Source organism: Drosophila sechellia, chromosome 2R, assembly GCF_004382195.2.
Source record: "Drosophila sechellia strain sech25 chromosome 2R, ASM438219v1, whole genome shotgun sequence".
NCBI lineage: Eukaryota > Metazoa > Arthropoda > Insecta > Diptera > Drosophilidae > Drosophila > Drosophila sechellia.
In genome coordinates, this window is record NC_045950.1 from 10031198 (window position 1) to 10044880 (window position 13683).

The 13683-nt window shown below is 38.9% G+C and overlaps 1 protein-coding gene and 1 pseudogene across 31 annotated transcripts in view; both read right to left on the reverse strand.

Moving 5' to 3' along the window:
- The window catches only part of LOC6609065 (microtubule-actin cross-linking factor 1), a 67583-nt gene that overhangs the window by 49414 nt on the left and 4486 nt on the right, over window positions 1–13683 (reverse strand). For 9 of the 31 annotated variants that reach the window (XM_032714517.1, XM_032714512.1, XM_032714504.1 and 6 more), the window contains exons 1-7: window positions 9692–9865; window positions 6001–6643; window positions 2329–2390; window positions 2184–2201; window positions 2041–2100; window positions 1610–1699; window positions 1346–1516 (exon numbers count right to left, since the gene is read on the reverse strand). In XM_032714517.1, coding sequence (XP_032570408.1) covers window positions 1346–1516; window positions 1610–1699; window positions 2041–2100; window positions 2184–2201; window positions 2329–2390; window positions 6001–6457 — 858 coding nt within the window. In that variant the 5' untranslated portion in view covers window positions 6458–6643; window positions 9692–9865. Of the gene's footprint in view, window positions 1–1345; window positions 1517–1609; window positions 1700–2040; window positions 2101–2183; window positions 2202–2328; window positions 2391–6000; window positions 6644–9691; window positions 9867–13683 lie in introns of those variants that run through there. The other 22 variants (XM_032714519.1, XM_032714534.1, XM_032714529.1 and 19 more) reach the window with 9 other exon arrangements.
- Window positions 11652–12707, reverse strand: LOC116800340 (annotated as a pseudogene).

Here is a 13683-nt window from a genome sequence, read left to right on the forward strand (position 1 = left end):
CTTTTATGTCGATCGCAGTCAATTTGCATATTTGTTTTTTCTCTGAGCCACAACATTCGGATGACATCAGACACCCGCAACAGGCAGCGACAATATACATAAATCCTTGGCGGCGGCAGGCAGACAAGAAATAATGAATAAGCCAGAAAACAGTAAACAGTAAGTGACGCGCGATTGAGTTTCACATTGTCAAGTGATTTACAATTCGTTCGCCTCAATTGAATGAACGCCATTTGGCAGCCACAGTTGCGTGTTGCTGTTGCGACTGTTGCTGCGACTGCTGCTGCGGCTGTTGCTAGTTGCTGTTGCCTCATGGTCGGTGAACTGGCAGCATCATTGAGCATTTATGCGCCCCATCGATCAAGTTGGAGTCAAGAAAAGCCGCAGCCACATCGACAGCCAACGAACGACGACTTGAAAAATGCATCTGCGCTCGTCGCAGATTACGAAATATCCCCGATTCGTATTGACACACATACTGCGGAAATGTATCTCATCGATGAGTCAGTGCCAAAAAACAATATAATTGAAGTTCTTTAATCACAGTATCCGTCATCTTAAATTTAGCATTTAAGCTCGTTAACTATATATCAAGCTCATAGTTGTTTTTATACTCATAGAATATTTTTGATATCATACTTGTTTGTCAAGTGTGTTTACTTTTAAATTTCTTTATATATACATATATACAATATGATATATTTTTAAAAGCTATCCCACAGGGATTGTTGTTTTGTTTAAGACTACATCCCAATGCAGCATTTCATTGGGCCGGCTTGCCTTGCCTTGCTGCCAGTTGTTGTGTAGGTGGCCAAAACCACTCCCCCCGCCCCACGACGCCTTTAAAGCCAACTCGCGGCCTTGCTGCCGACGAACTGTAGCAGCAGCAGCGGCGGCAGCAGCATCGTTATGTGTGTCAGTCAGCGGCGGTGGCAAAGAGAAGGCAATCGGGTTGCCTTAAAAGGCTGGGCCGTGTTTGCCAAAAAAAAAATAAAAATAAAGATCGAGCGTAGTTTGTCGTAGCGTGTCAAGACTGTAGCTATCTGCTTGCTGTGTAGGCTGCCGCTGCTGCCAAGTCGGCTCAATGAATCGATCCAAACGCCCAAATGAAAACAAACTCTAGACCGGGGGGTCACCTTCAGTCAGCCAGTCATTCAGTCAGTCATTCAGTCAGCCAGTCATTGAGTCGCAAAGAGCGGCTCGTGGGCGTTTGCTTTTGCTGACTCGCTGACTTTGAATAGCTGCCCACCAAAAATCGGCGCCCACAGTTTTGCTCCAATTGCTCAATCAATGAAAATATATAGGTATATATATGGATACCTGTAGTATTTGCTTAACAACTCACCTGGAAGTGCAATATGATGGTCCAGATCAGACCCAGGGTCAACTTTGGATTGCCATCTACAATATCCTCGGCGCGTATGTTGACCAGTTTGATCTTCTTGTAGCGCAAAAAGTCCAGAGCCATTTGTGCATTCTGCAGCATATGGAAACGCATTTTACCCTTCTCTCGTGGCTATAGGAAATAAAAATAAAAACATCGAAGTGAATAAAAGACATTGGCGAGAGCGTGACAAAACTGCCAAGAAACCAATTGAATAACACTTACCAGGTGTTCGCCAGATAGCACCTCCAGGAGTGAAAGTAAATTGTGACCATCGCGCAGATCTTCGAACAAGTCCACCACACGACGATTGGCCTGCAGATGGGGGAGGTGTTATAGTGGAATACCAGTAAAAGTCCATTCAAATAAATTAGAGAGTAACCCAAACAAAAAAAAAAGACATGCAGGCAAAACAACTCAAAAAAATGCTGGCACTGAACAGGAACAGCAAAAGAAAAAACAAGCCGCAAGGTAAAATTAAACATTTTGAACAAGCGGCCAGTAAAAACTCAAGAAAACAACATCAATGAAAAGTGGTGTATTAAACCTTGCAGGTAAAAGGAAAATTTTAATATTGCTCAAAATTAACAACAGCAAAAAATAATAAAACATGAAGAAATATTTAGTTTTAGGTAATCCTTTTTAGCTCAACTTACAGACTGAGAACAACAGGGTATGCCATTTGTGGTTACACAAACATGTAGCATAGTATAGGTCTGAAAATCGCAGGAAATTCATTTTATCGTATGTTAAGAAAAAAAATAACTATAAATTTTATTTTATGATTATTGGCTAGTACCTTAGCATACTTCCAATGCTGCTTGTGGGAAAGTTGTTAAATGGAAATTTCAAAAAAAAAAAATCAGTATGTTTCACAAATTTCAGTTAATTTTTATGCTTTTGTGGTGGGCACCATACCATTTAAAGCTCGATCATTAACTCACCTTTTTCAGATGTTTGTTAACCCATTTTGTGAAAGTCTTCTTCTGAATGGCATCGCGTTCGTCTAAAACGGGGAATTATTTAAAAAAAGAGATCGCTTATTAGAATTTCTCGATAAACTTGATTTCGGGGTTAGTAGTCAAAATTCCATGCAATGCTTGAGAAGTTTGTGCCGAAAGAAGAAACATTTCGAATGGCGTCATCGTTGATTGAGAAATGAATTGTTTATGTAAAACACTTAAAAATTTAAACGCCCACAATCAGAGTTATTAATTTTCGGCAAAAGATTATTTTTTTTGTTTTACCAATTTTAGCCACTCAAGTGCGGGCGTTAAATAATCTTCCTAGGGCCTTAATTAACTTGTTTGAACAAATGTTTCAACTGCCGGCAATTAATGTGTGATTTCCCTATTTGCGCTCGGCTCGTTCATCCTATCTTTATTTCCGTTCAGGGCCTCGGCAAACTTTGGTCAATGTTTTTCTTTGGCCTGATAAATTCAAAAATCGATAAGAAGTGGGCGGGCAGGAGTTAAGGTTGCTTTGGCTTTGATTTGTTGGCTGACACATGACGTGAGTGTTGTGTGGTGTGTGTGTGTTAGTTTGTGGGAATATCCCATCTACAGATAAGCTAATGGTCATGTTGCCACAACTCTCGGCACAAAAATCAAGCATTTCCAAGTTGTTAAACATTTCGTGGCAATTAGTAAACTTTTTGTGTACTGATAACTCCATGCAGAGGCCGAGCTGGGCAATAATTTAAGTTAACCACCCTTTTTCAACACAATCTAATCAACGAGGCACAAAAGAAAGGTTCTGCAGATCCATAAAAAAAGCAAACCCTACAGAAAATTTAGAACGTCAACAAAGGCTCCTCCAAGTGTCGAGCCAATTGTAAAAGTATTAAATCGGCTGATAAACCCGATAAATTCAAGTGCCAAACACATAAAGCCATAAACGTAGTAGATCTGAAAAAAACGAGCAACTCAAAGCAGAAGCTCACAAGCAAAACAAAAGCGCTAAAAGATAAGGTAAAAAGTGCCAGAGAGAACAAGTGACTACAGTTGAACGATCCCAACCAGTTTAACTCTCTTCTCTCTACATTACCCACTCCTCTCTAGACCTTTGTAAAATGGTGAGAACGAAGCTTAAATGCCCTTGCAAATGTTTTACCAATACTCCAATTTAAGTTCATGCTTAATCACTTAAGGCGACAACAAGTCTAACGAGCCAAAAATTAACCTAGTCGTGTGGTCAACAAAAGAAGCGTGTTTATTGATAAACAATTTGTAGAAGAGTCGGGCACAAACTAATTGGCAAATACGTGATGGATCGTCGTGGAGAATGGACGGTCCACGTGCAAGTACGGTACAATCTTCCTAGAGCAGACAACTCTCTTAAGCGGACAAAGTCCTTCGTTGTAAACATACAATGTAAAGCAGGTGTTACATATATAACTATAAATATTTTGTTGCTACTTATAGCTTTTTTTGTGGATAAGAAACTAAAGTTTGGAGCACATAATTCAGAAGATCTCTCCCTTAAACGGACAAAGTCCTTCGTTCAAAATGTCAAAAAGCACATATGTCACATATACAATTTACGGAATTGCATGACCAAATAAATATTTGCTTGTAATATAACACAAAAAACGTAAACCGTTAATACCCTATCAATAATTTTCCAGCTCTTCACTTACAGGTAAGTCAAGTCGAAGAGAGTGTGAGAGAGAGAGATAGAGAGATTGTGAGAAATGGAGAAGCGAAAAGATCTTGAACTTGTTCCAATCCGATGACTCATCGCTTTGCAATTTTCCATTCAAGCGGAGATTCCAACTCTCGAAAACTCGCCCATTCAATGAGCTATCCGATCTTTCCGCAGAAATCTTTCTGCACGATTGCATGCAACACCAAGCCGATTCGTAATCGGGCTTATTCTTATCATCCTCTAGGCCAAGAACAACACACAAAGAGTTCATAAATATTCACACAAATAATGATTGTGCAAAGGTGTACGACTCCGACGGCACAAATACCAAAACAGGGTAGCCACACTATCTGGATATGTGTCTGTATGCGGCTTTTTGAAGAGCGCGTGATGATGTCACGTTCTAAGTTGAATTTGTTTTTGACGATTAAACGTTCGTTAAGTTGTTGCAGAAGAGTTCGGAGCCGCTTATTTGATATTCGTTAATGTTTATTTTTGCATTTAGTCATTCTCATTGATTAGCACACTTAACCTTAGCAGGACGTTTGATCATACAAGTCTGATTAAAAAAAAAACATTTAAACGCTTACTCGAAAGAAATCCAAATCGAATTTGGTGTAGATATAATTTGCATTTATACAAATGACAGTACAAGATATATTATATTAGATATATTCTTGCATATCTAAATTACGAAAGTAGCAAAAAAGGGTTAAAGATTCACCAGTTGAACATTTTTATTGTTCACTTTTATGAAGGACGACCGTTGCTTGATCGTGTTTTCAACGTTTGCAATCAGTGATAAGAAATTCACGCATTTGCCAGATATAAATAATGAACTCACACTGTATACTATTAGCGTAAGGAAATGCACTTCATATGAAATTCAAGTACTTCCCGCTTTTATCTGCAAGTCAACAAAAAAAAACAAAATTCCCAACTAATGGCGCCAGCAAATTAGTGCCAGGCAATCGAAAACGTATAACCATAGAACGCCCATATAAATGCTTAGAAAAGTCAATAAGCATAAACCCGTTTCTTTCGACTGGACAAATGAGTTCATTTCGAAATTCGTGGAATTCTAAAGCCGACCGAAAGTTTGTTAATTTGACAACACAGTTTTCGTGTTGCTCAAAACGATGAAAATATCAGGTTCCGAAGAGAACAGGGATGATTAGACGATATATCATACCCTAAATTCACCCCCAATGAACTGTAATGAACAATTATGGATCTTATTAAATTCAAGGTCGAGATGGCACCCTTCTATTTGATCTGCATTTGATGTGCCAAGAAAGGTGCGACCGATGGTCTGCGAATGTGTTTGTATTTGCCCAAGAAGTGTCAACACACCTAATTTCGGTGATTGTCGGAATTTGTAATATGTATTTATAACACTCGATAAGGCCTTGAAAAGTCAGCCAAAAGATACGAATTGCATTGCTAAAAAGTGAGATAATTTATTCGTCATAGCGTAGAATTGTTTGTTCTTCGGATCTGTTTCACATTCCTGCGGATTTTGCATATATTCCAACTCAAAATCTTTAAACCAGTTGGGAAGACTAAGCTTAAATATTTGATTAAAACTTCTGTGGACTCTAAGCTAGCATTTAAAGAGGGTCTCGACCTTGACCCTTTATAATTTGCTCCCAAGCTTGGCTTCCGTCATATGTAGTCGGTCGTTGGAAAACATGTTTGGGGTTAGTTAAGCTTAGAAATATATGAAACCGCGACGGATTCATAATTGAAATTCATACAAACGAGATACAAACGAAGCGAACTTGAAATGCAAATGATTTCCGCTGCGGCAATTAATAAATCTTTTTCTTGGATTCCAAAAATAAAAAAAAAAGGAGGAAACATCAAAGAACTGGAACACAACACATGCCAAAAGAATCGCAAAAATCCTATTTCCCACTTACGCATTATGTCCCAATCTTCTATAAAATGATCCCAAATGGACATGCTACCTTTAAACTGGGTGAGTGCATCCTCGTAGCCACCCTGCGGCTGCGCCTGGGTGGACGAGTGCTTGGCCTTTTTGGGAGCAGCCGGACTGCTGCTGTTCTCGTACAGCGGCGATGATGCACTGCCCGTCGCCGAGTGGCGATGATGATGATGTTGGTGGTGGTGCTGCTGCTGCTGGTGGTGCTGCTGGTGGTGGTGAAGACTGCCGTTGTTGCTGTACAGCTCCCTATCCCGCTGCTCCCGCTGGACCTGCTGGTATTCCAGCGTTCCATTGTTGCCACCCGGCGAAACGGAGATTCTTGCCGGCGACTGACTGCTACTGGTGGTGGCATGATGGTAGCTCTGATGATGGTGCGTCGTCTGGCGGGAGCTGCTCCGCTTCATGGAGTTGTTGCTGCCCGGCTGCTGCTCATTGGGATCGAAGCCCAGGCGGTCTTTATAGTAGGAATGCGATGTCATCTTGCGGGTGGCACATTAAAAGACTCGGGGATACACTCGAAACACTTTGGGTGATGAACAACACACTCCTCAACTTTCGCCGCAAATTCTTTTTTTTACGATTTTTAGCACGTTTCGGAGTTTATGTTTGTTTTGCGATGGCACTTTGTGATTTTTATTTTTTTATTGCTCTCGGTTTGGCTGGACCTGAAGTTGGAGTTGTCGAATTTAAATACAAATGATTGTGAATTTTGTACGCCTAAATTAGCTGCGATGATTCAGCTGCAGACGCAGCGATCCGCGTACTTGAACGTGAAATCATCGGAAAACAGCAATTGCAAATGAGTTGCAATTAGCGAGATACCAAATTCGAGTGTACTAAGCACTAAACTAAATTTAAGTAAAAGTTCTCGTTCAGGAAGTCGGCTATTTGCACACACAAAAAAAATGATCTATGAAAATTTGCAAGAATATAAATGTTGTCTATTTTTAAACCAAATCCATTTTGAAACATTTAACAATCTGCAGAAGGTTTTCTTTTTCTAAAAGATATTCCTCATACCAAGTATTATTTTTTGTAACGTTAAGATTTGTCCCTATAAATTAAACTTTATAATATTCATTGCTAACCCCAAGATCAAGTTTAATGTTTAAAATAAATATTATTCCATCACTCGCATCATTTTTTACTGTGTATCTCAGAAGCGTTTTAAGTTTTTCTATAGCTGGTGTAGTTGACTTTATGTTTTTGTGCGTTGCCGGCATTTTGTTCCAATTGGCCGTTGGCCAAAAGAAAACGTGCTGGGCGAAATGTATCTAGCAGATACACTGGCGTACATGGTGCATTTGTCGCCAGGGGCGAACGAACTGGCGACGCCATGTATCCATCAGATACAGCCAGAGATATGGGATACCGAGATAGTGAAACACAATGGGAGAAGGGCGCGATCGAGATCGCTTCACTTTTACCCGACAGCCAAATTGAAACTTATAGAGATAAATTGAAACTGAAATCAGACGCAGCTGCACACACAAAGCTCAAGTAAAAGCGAGCACTTAATTCATTTCATTCCGTGTCCACTTTTTTTCATTTTGTATTTCATTTCTTCTTCTTCTTCAATTTTTTGCAATCTTCACAATGACAAAACTGCGATCCAATTTTATTCGTGTACTTTCATTGGCAAAATCTCCACTTCTGCCCCGATTTTGAAGTTACTTTCGGTGCTTTGTTTTTTGGTGGGTGATTCCATTCAATTCATGAGGTCAGCTTGGAGCCGTATTTCTGGCTCGGACCCGTAAGCACACAATAAGTATAAATAAATAAATGCCTAGACACGCAACCAGCTGCGGGCCCAGGAGACGGGTTGTCGCTCTGATTAGATACGAATACAATGATATATACCCAAACGTCGTATGTAGATATGGACGGGCAAATTTCTTTCGCTCTCTCAACTCATTTTTCATTCAAAGTTTGTGTAGTTTATTTACTTTTCCAATGAGGTACTTGGATTCTAATCTGAAGTTTGTAGTGCAAAATCGATTTGTTTATTGTTAGTCAATTCATAGCTATAGCTACCTATTAACAAATTAATATTCCTACAGAAAGTGACTTGAATTAACTAATTTTTAAATTATTACTTTAATTGAAAGGGTGTATAAACTTCGGCATGCCTTCTGCACTTTTGTCAATTTGTTTGCATTGTCTGCTTTAAATTTTTAATTTATTTATGCAAACGCTGGGCGTAACGTAGCTAAATAACAAGCAAACAATTTTTCTTGGCCGTTTCTGTGAACTTTTACTTGAATTTTGGTTTAGGTTTTAGTTTTCGATCATTTTTTTTTTTAGATCTTTGGTTTTTTTCACGGTTTTTGTTTATATTTTCCATCGTCAACAGTTTTTCGTGTCTTTTTTGGATCTTTCACTCTGCTGCAAGTGGCTTTCAATAATTTTCACTCATATTTTTTGTTGCTTGTTATTATTATTGTTATTTGCTGGCTGCTTGTTCCGTGTGCATTTTCCATTCACATGCAAAATTTCACACAATAAATTCACGGAAAATATTTCCCCACTGCCACTGTCTGAACTTGGCTTTTCGCCTCTCTCTTTCTCCCTCCTTCCGCTTCTCCTCCCACACCTTCTCCTCTGCCTCCCCCACTTTGTGGCACAGTTATGGCAGTTGTGCATTTTCTCTCATTTTCTAAGCCAGGTTTAAACGGGAGAGCCGGAATTAAGTATGCCTGGCATGTCAAGAAAGCCGTGTGTTCAGAACTAACAGGTAAAAAGAGATGAGAGAGAGAACGCGGTGAAGAGATAGGGGCGGAAAAGAGGGTGCACTGAGAAAAATGTTATTGAATTGGAGAAAAATTTAAATGGTTTTCAATCAAGCTGTCTAAGTTACTGAACCACTTTCTTGTAGATAAATTCTATAGTAATCTATAATTTCTATCTATAATCTAGAGAATTGTTGATTTTAGCTTAAAAAAATTTAATAACAAGCCTAATATTTTCTTTATTCTTTTACAATTACATAAAAGACAGTTACTATACAATATATTTGTTTTTAAAATAACTTTTTTAACTATTTAAAATATTTTGTTTGGGTGTATAGAGCGCTGCATGCGTTTGGCATGACTAATTTGTCTTTATAAAGGAAAAACCTAAATGAAATGAAATACACACTACAGTGCGACTTTGTGGATTTTAGTGCGTGTGCAGCGATCAAAAATCCGAGACCAGATCGCCCCTAAAGAGCAATTCAAGCTCACCAAAATCTAAAGGAAAAAAATCTGACAAAAACTGGTTATTGAATGAAAAGCCAGCCGACGACAGACAACAACAACAACAATAACAAGAACCACAAAAAAATGGCAAAAACAACAACGCACAACTAAAAAGAAGTTGGGAGAAGTTGAAAATTTCTCGTTTGCGACAAGCAAATATCTTAGAAATGCAACACAGCTGCTTGGATTCTTTTTCTCTTTTGAGAACTCTGTAGTTCTGAGTTCATGGTTTCCATTTATGATTTCCTTTATCGGTTAAGTTTATTTAGGACGATAACACAACGATGGACATTTATACACAGTCCACTCGATTTAGTCATTTATTTATTTTTATAGTGTTTTGACGTCTTTACTGCTGCTTCAACACAATTTTTGCACTAAAGATAAACGCGGTTTGTTTTATATAAGTTTTGAGTGTTGATTTTGAGGGCAATTTGATTATAATTTTGCACTTTGCTTGAGGTTTCTTCTCACTTTTTTAAGGGCCAAGTTGCGTTCGTTAACTGCGCGTAAGTGTGTGCGTTAACAAATTGTTGTTGCCACACCATACACACACATATGTATTCATATACGGACGCAACGCACGCACACACACAGTCACTGGTAATGGAACGAAGTTCTAGCAGATAAACGCCCAACCGCTCGGTATCGCGGTTCAAATTTGACTGAGCGCCGCTGTGTTAAGCGAATTCACTTGGGTGCTGAGATACCGATACAACTGCAAGAGCCACAGAGATACAAGAGCGAAGAGAGCACACAGAGCGTGAGAGAGCGAGAGCGGGGGCGAGCGATTTCAGGTGAGTGTGAGTGAACGGAGCAGGTGTACTGCGTGATACTGTTGTTGCCAACAGTGCTCTCAGTGAGCAAGATCACTTGTCCAATTTGCTGCGAGTGAATAAACTCACATACTCGGTTCACTAACGTGTTCATTTTTTCAGTTATTCACTCGCTGGTCATTAGAAGTTCATTTCGATCAATCTGATCAAATGATCATGGTTCGAAATTGATGAATATAATTAGTATTTAGGCGTAATATTAAAATATATTCAAATCAATTACGGATCATGTATTAATGCATTGTCGGCATGTTCAAGTTAGTCACTTGAATAACTCTATTTATCTGAATTCACTCAAAATCAGCTCAAAGCCCACTGCGTTGCCGGTTTTATGTGGGATGATAAGAGCGTAAGAGTAGCAAGTCAACGCTCTTTGAGCGCTCGAACTTATTTCGAAGCTTAAGTCGCATCAAGAATGACCAAAATTGTACCTCTAAAATGAGCAATATTAGGCGCACTGAAAAAAAAATGTATGATGATTTAGCAACAATAACTTTGCCGCTTAAAGTCTTGATCTCAACTTAAACGTCTTATTGCATTCGGAAATATTTAAGTTAATTCAACTATACTGCCTATTTATTGTTCATTCTTATAGAATATTTTTTCGTGCAGTGCATGCGAAATGAAAAGAAATTCCTCATATTTGGTCAGAGAGTTAGCTATTTTTCTGCGGGCCAGAGGAAGCCGCTTAAACATGTGGGCTCGCCGAGCAGCGAGTGTACAAAAAGAAAATAACATAAACCGCTAATGGTCATGGCCGTTAATAAACAGAAAGCCCTAATTTGGCTCTCGTCTTTCTTGTGGTTTATTAGCCAAGCCGCAAAGAAATGGTCATGGAAATAGAGAGACCGCAGATCGACACGCACTTGTAAACAAATTTGAAAGCTGCAGTTGAAAGAACTCTTCTGTTTGTCATAAACACAAACACGCCCGGCGGCCAAAAATAAAAAATGATGTGTAAAAATAGTAGAAGAATCCATAAAAATGTACGATGCACTAAGATGAGAGCACAGAGAAACGAGTGATTTTCAATTTTCCCACTCAAGAGCAAAAACTAAGAGCGTCCGATCAGCTGAGCTGCATTAGCTTTTGGGCCTATTGGCTTTTTGAAAAAAAAAAACACGTTATGAAAATGGAAAGTGGAATTGCATACGACTACAAAAAGTAGAAGTGTAAACCCATCTGAAAAGCAGCTAACGAAAACAGCTGTTTTGCTTTCAACGGAAATCCTATGCAGACGAATTTCAGTCGAACGAGTGTCTCAGCGAGTAGTAATCACTTGTATTCGATCATCAACGTGAGTCAGGTCGAAAATGTGACTAAGCCTCGCTGTCCATAAATGAGTATCGAATTTTTGGCGTAGGCTTAATGCGACCAAGTTGGCCTTTTTTCGGTTCTTTGGCCAAAATTATACACCTATAGACACAGCGAAAAAATCACACAGTTTGGGTAATTGTAATTCATATGACAGTTTTATACTTTAATCAATAAAGCTGAAGAATACTCGAATCTATATACCTTTCAATCGAAAATACTTGGCTTTTGACTCATTTTCAATCGGAAGTCAAGTTGAATCTTGTATTTTACTCGCTGTTTATTTTACCTATTTAAAATACAATAGCATTTTCCGGCCGTGTGGGTATGGTCTTTGGGCCCGCCTTCGCTCATTTGCATGTCGCTCAGCTGGAGTTTCAGTCGCGATCTCCGTCTGGGTCTCAGTCTCAGTCGAGTGATTGCCGCATCTAGATAATCCAATCCATCTACTCCAACACTTGGCAGTCATCCAGTTTCCCTCTTGGTCGGCCCACTTCCTCGAGTGGACAACACACCCCCAGACAATCGATATATAATCGATGTATAAGTAATCCAACTGTTTTTTCATGCACTTGCTGTTGTGCTTTTAATTAGTAATTGGCAATCGCACATCGTTGAGCAGATTTTGAATTACCAGGGCCATTGGCATTGGGCACTTGGGGGTGTTGCGAGGCGGAGGTTTTTTGAAGAGGGGCGCCATTTAATTGCCAACTGATTGTTATGGCATTTTGAATTGCCTTCTGGCACGCCATTGAGTTGGGCTACTAAAATATATATCGAGCTGTTGGGAGGAGCTGGCAATTTGCATGCCAATCAAGCGAGGATTTTATCGAAGCCCAAGGAACTTGGGCTTTGATTTAAGACAATGCATTGTTTGCGCAAAACTTAATGGTTTATTAACGATTGAGTGGGCTCACCCACTTAGTCACTGATCAACTGCTGTGCAGCAGCAGCTGCCGCCCATAACTATTGCCATGTATTACTAAACCGCTGCCCACGCTCCCGCCCAAAGTCTTCGGAATTCCGACTGTCACAACCAACATCCGTCTCAAGGCAACCAGCAGCACAGCCCCAACAACCTTACAAAATAAAAAAAAATAAGAAACTCAACTGAAAACTCAGACTCGAACTCAGACGCCGCTGCAGACAATTTCCCGTTTGGTCTCGGAATGCCGGCAAATTGAAATTGCAATCGAGAAGAAACGACAATTTATTCGCACTACGTCATGTGCTTAACACACTTTGTCATATAAATTGTGAAAAATGTACAATTATTCTTGATTTTTGGCTTATAGATACACAAATTTAAACAGGATTTTTCAATTGTGCCGTTTATTGAATTTCTGAAATAAAGCTAAAAACTATTATTGGCATAATTTATGAAATTTTTTTTTTTCTATTTTCCTTGCAAAATATGTTTTTTAATGCCAAAATAAAATTCAATCGATAATTATTATTATTTTTATATCAAGAACAACCAGTTACTAAGCTCTATCATGTTTTCTATAGCAAAACAAAAAAGTTAAAAAACAATCTAGTGATTGCTAATTAAACAACATTACATATCAAATGTATTACGCATGAAAAAAGTATTTATTGAAATAAACACACTACTTAAACAAATAAGATTGTTCCCTTTAAGATTAAATCGCTCTGAATTTTTTAAGTTCGCCTGCTGCGAATTGAGACATTATTCGCATTACGTTTTTGCAACTCTCAAAATAATCAGAAAGATATGTGTGTCAATGTGGCATTTGGCCAGGCTTATTGTGAACAGTCACAGTGTAAACAAGTCAGGATGGAATGCCGGCTAAGTGGACTCCCACTGGACTCGCACTGCCCCAAAACTCCCAAACCACAAAAAAGTTAAATTTTTTGCTTTTGACTGACTGATATTCCCATTTTTTTACGCTGACTTTGTAAACAAAGGTGGCGAAACGGGAAAAAACAATGGTATATGGAATATTCGTGTAAGCTCACTTCACTCCAAGGGTGCCCTACCCCGTGGGCCCTCCCCAATGGAATGGGTCTGGGTGACCCATTGAGTGTTGTTACCCATCCCCCAACCGAAAAAGTAAAACTGGTTTACAACACTAAGTAGTGGGCGTTTCTTACACTAGAAATAAATATACTAACTTTGAAATGTGTTTGTAATTCATAGTAAATTTAAAATGATAAATGATTTCATTACTTATTTATCAAACATATATCATATCATAAAAAGTAAGTTTAAAACTTCGCATACAATTAATGATAATACCTTCCTCCAACAATGGCGCTTTGTTTTCAAAGTGTACTTGGTTTGCTGTTCACTTT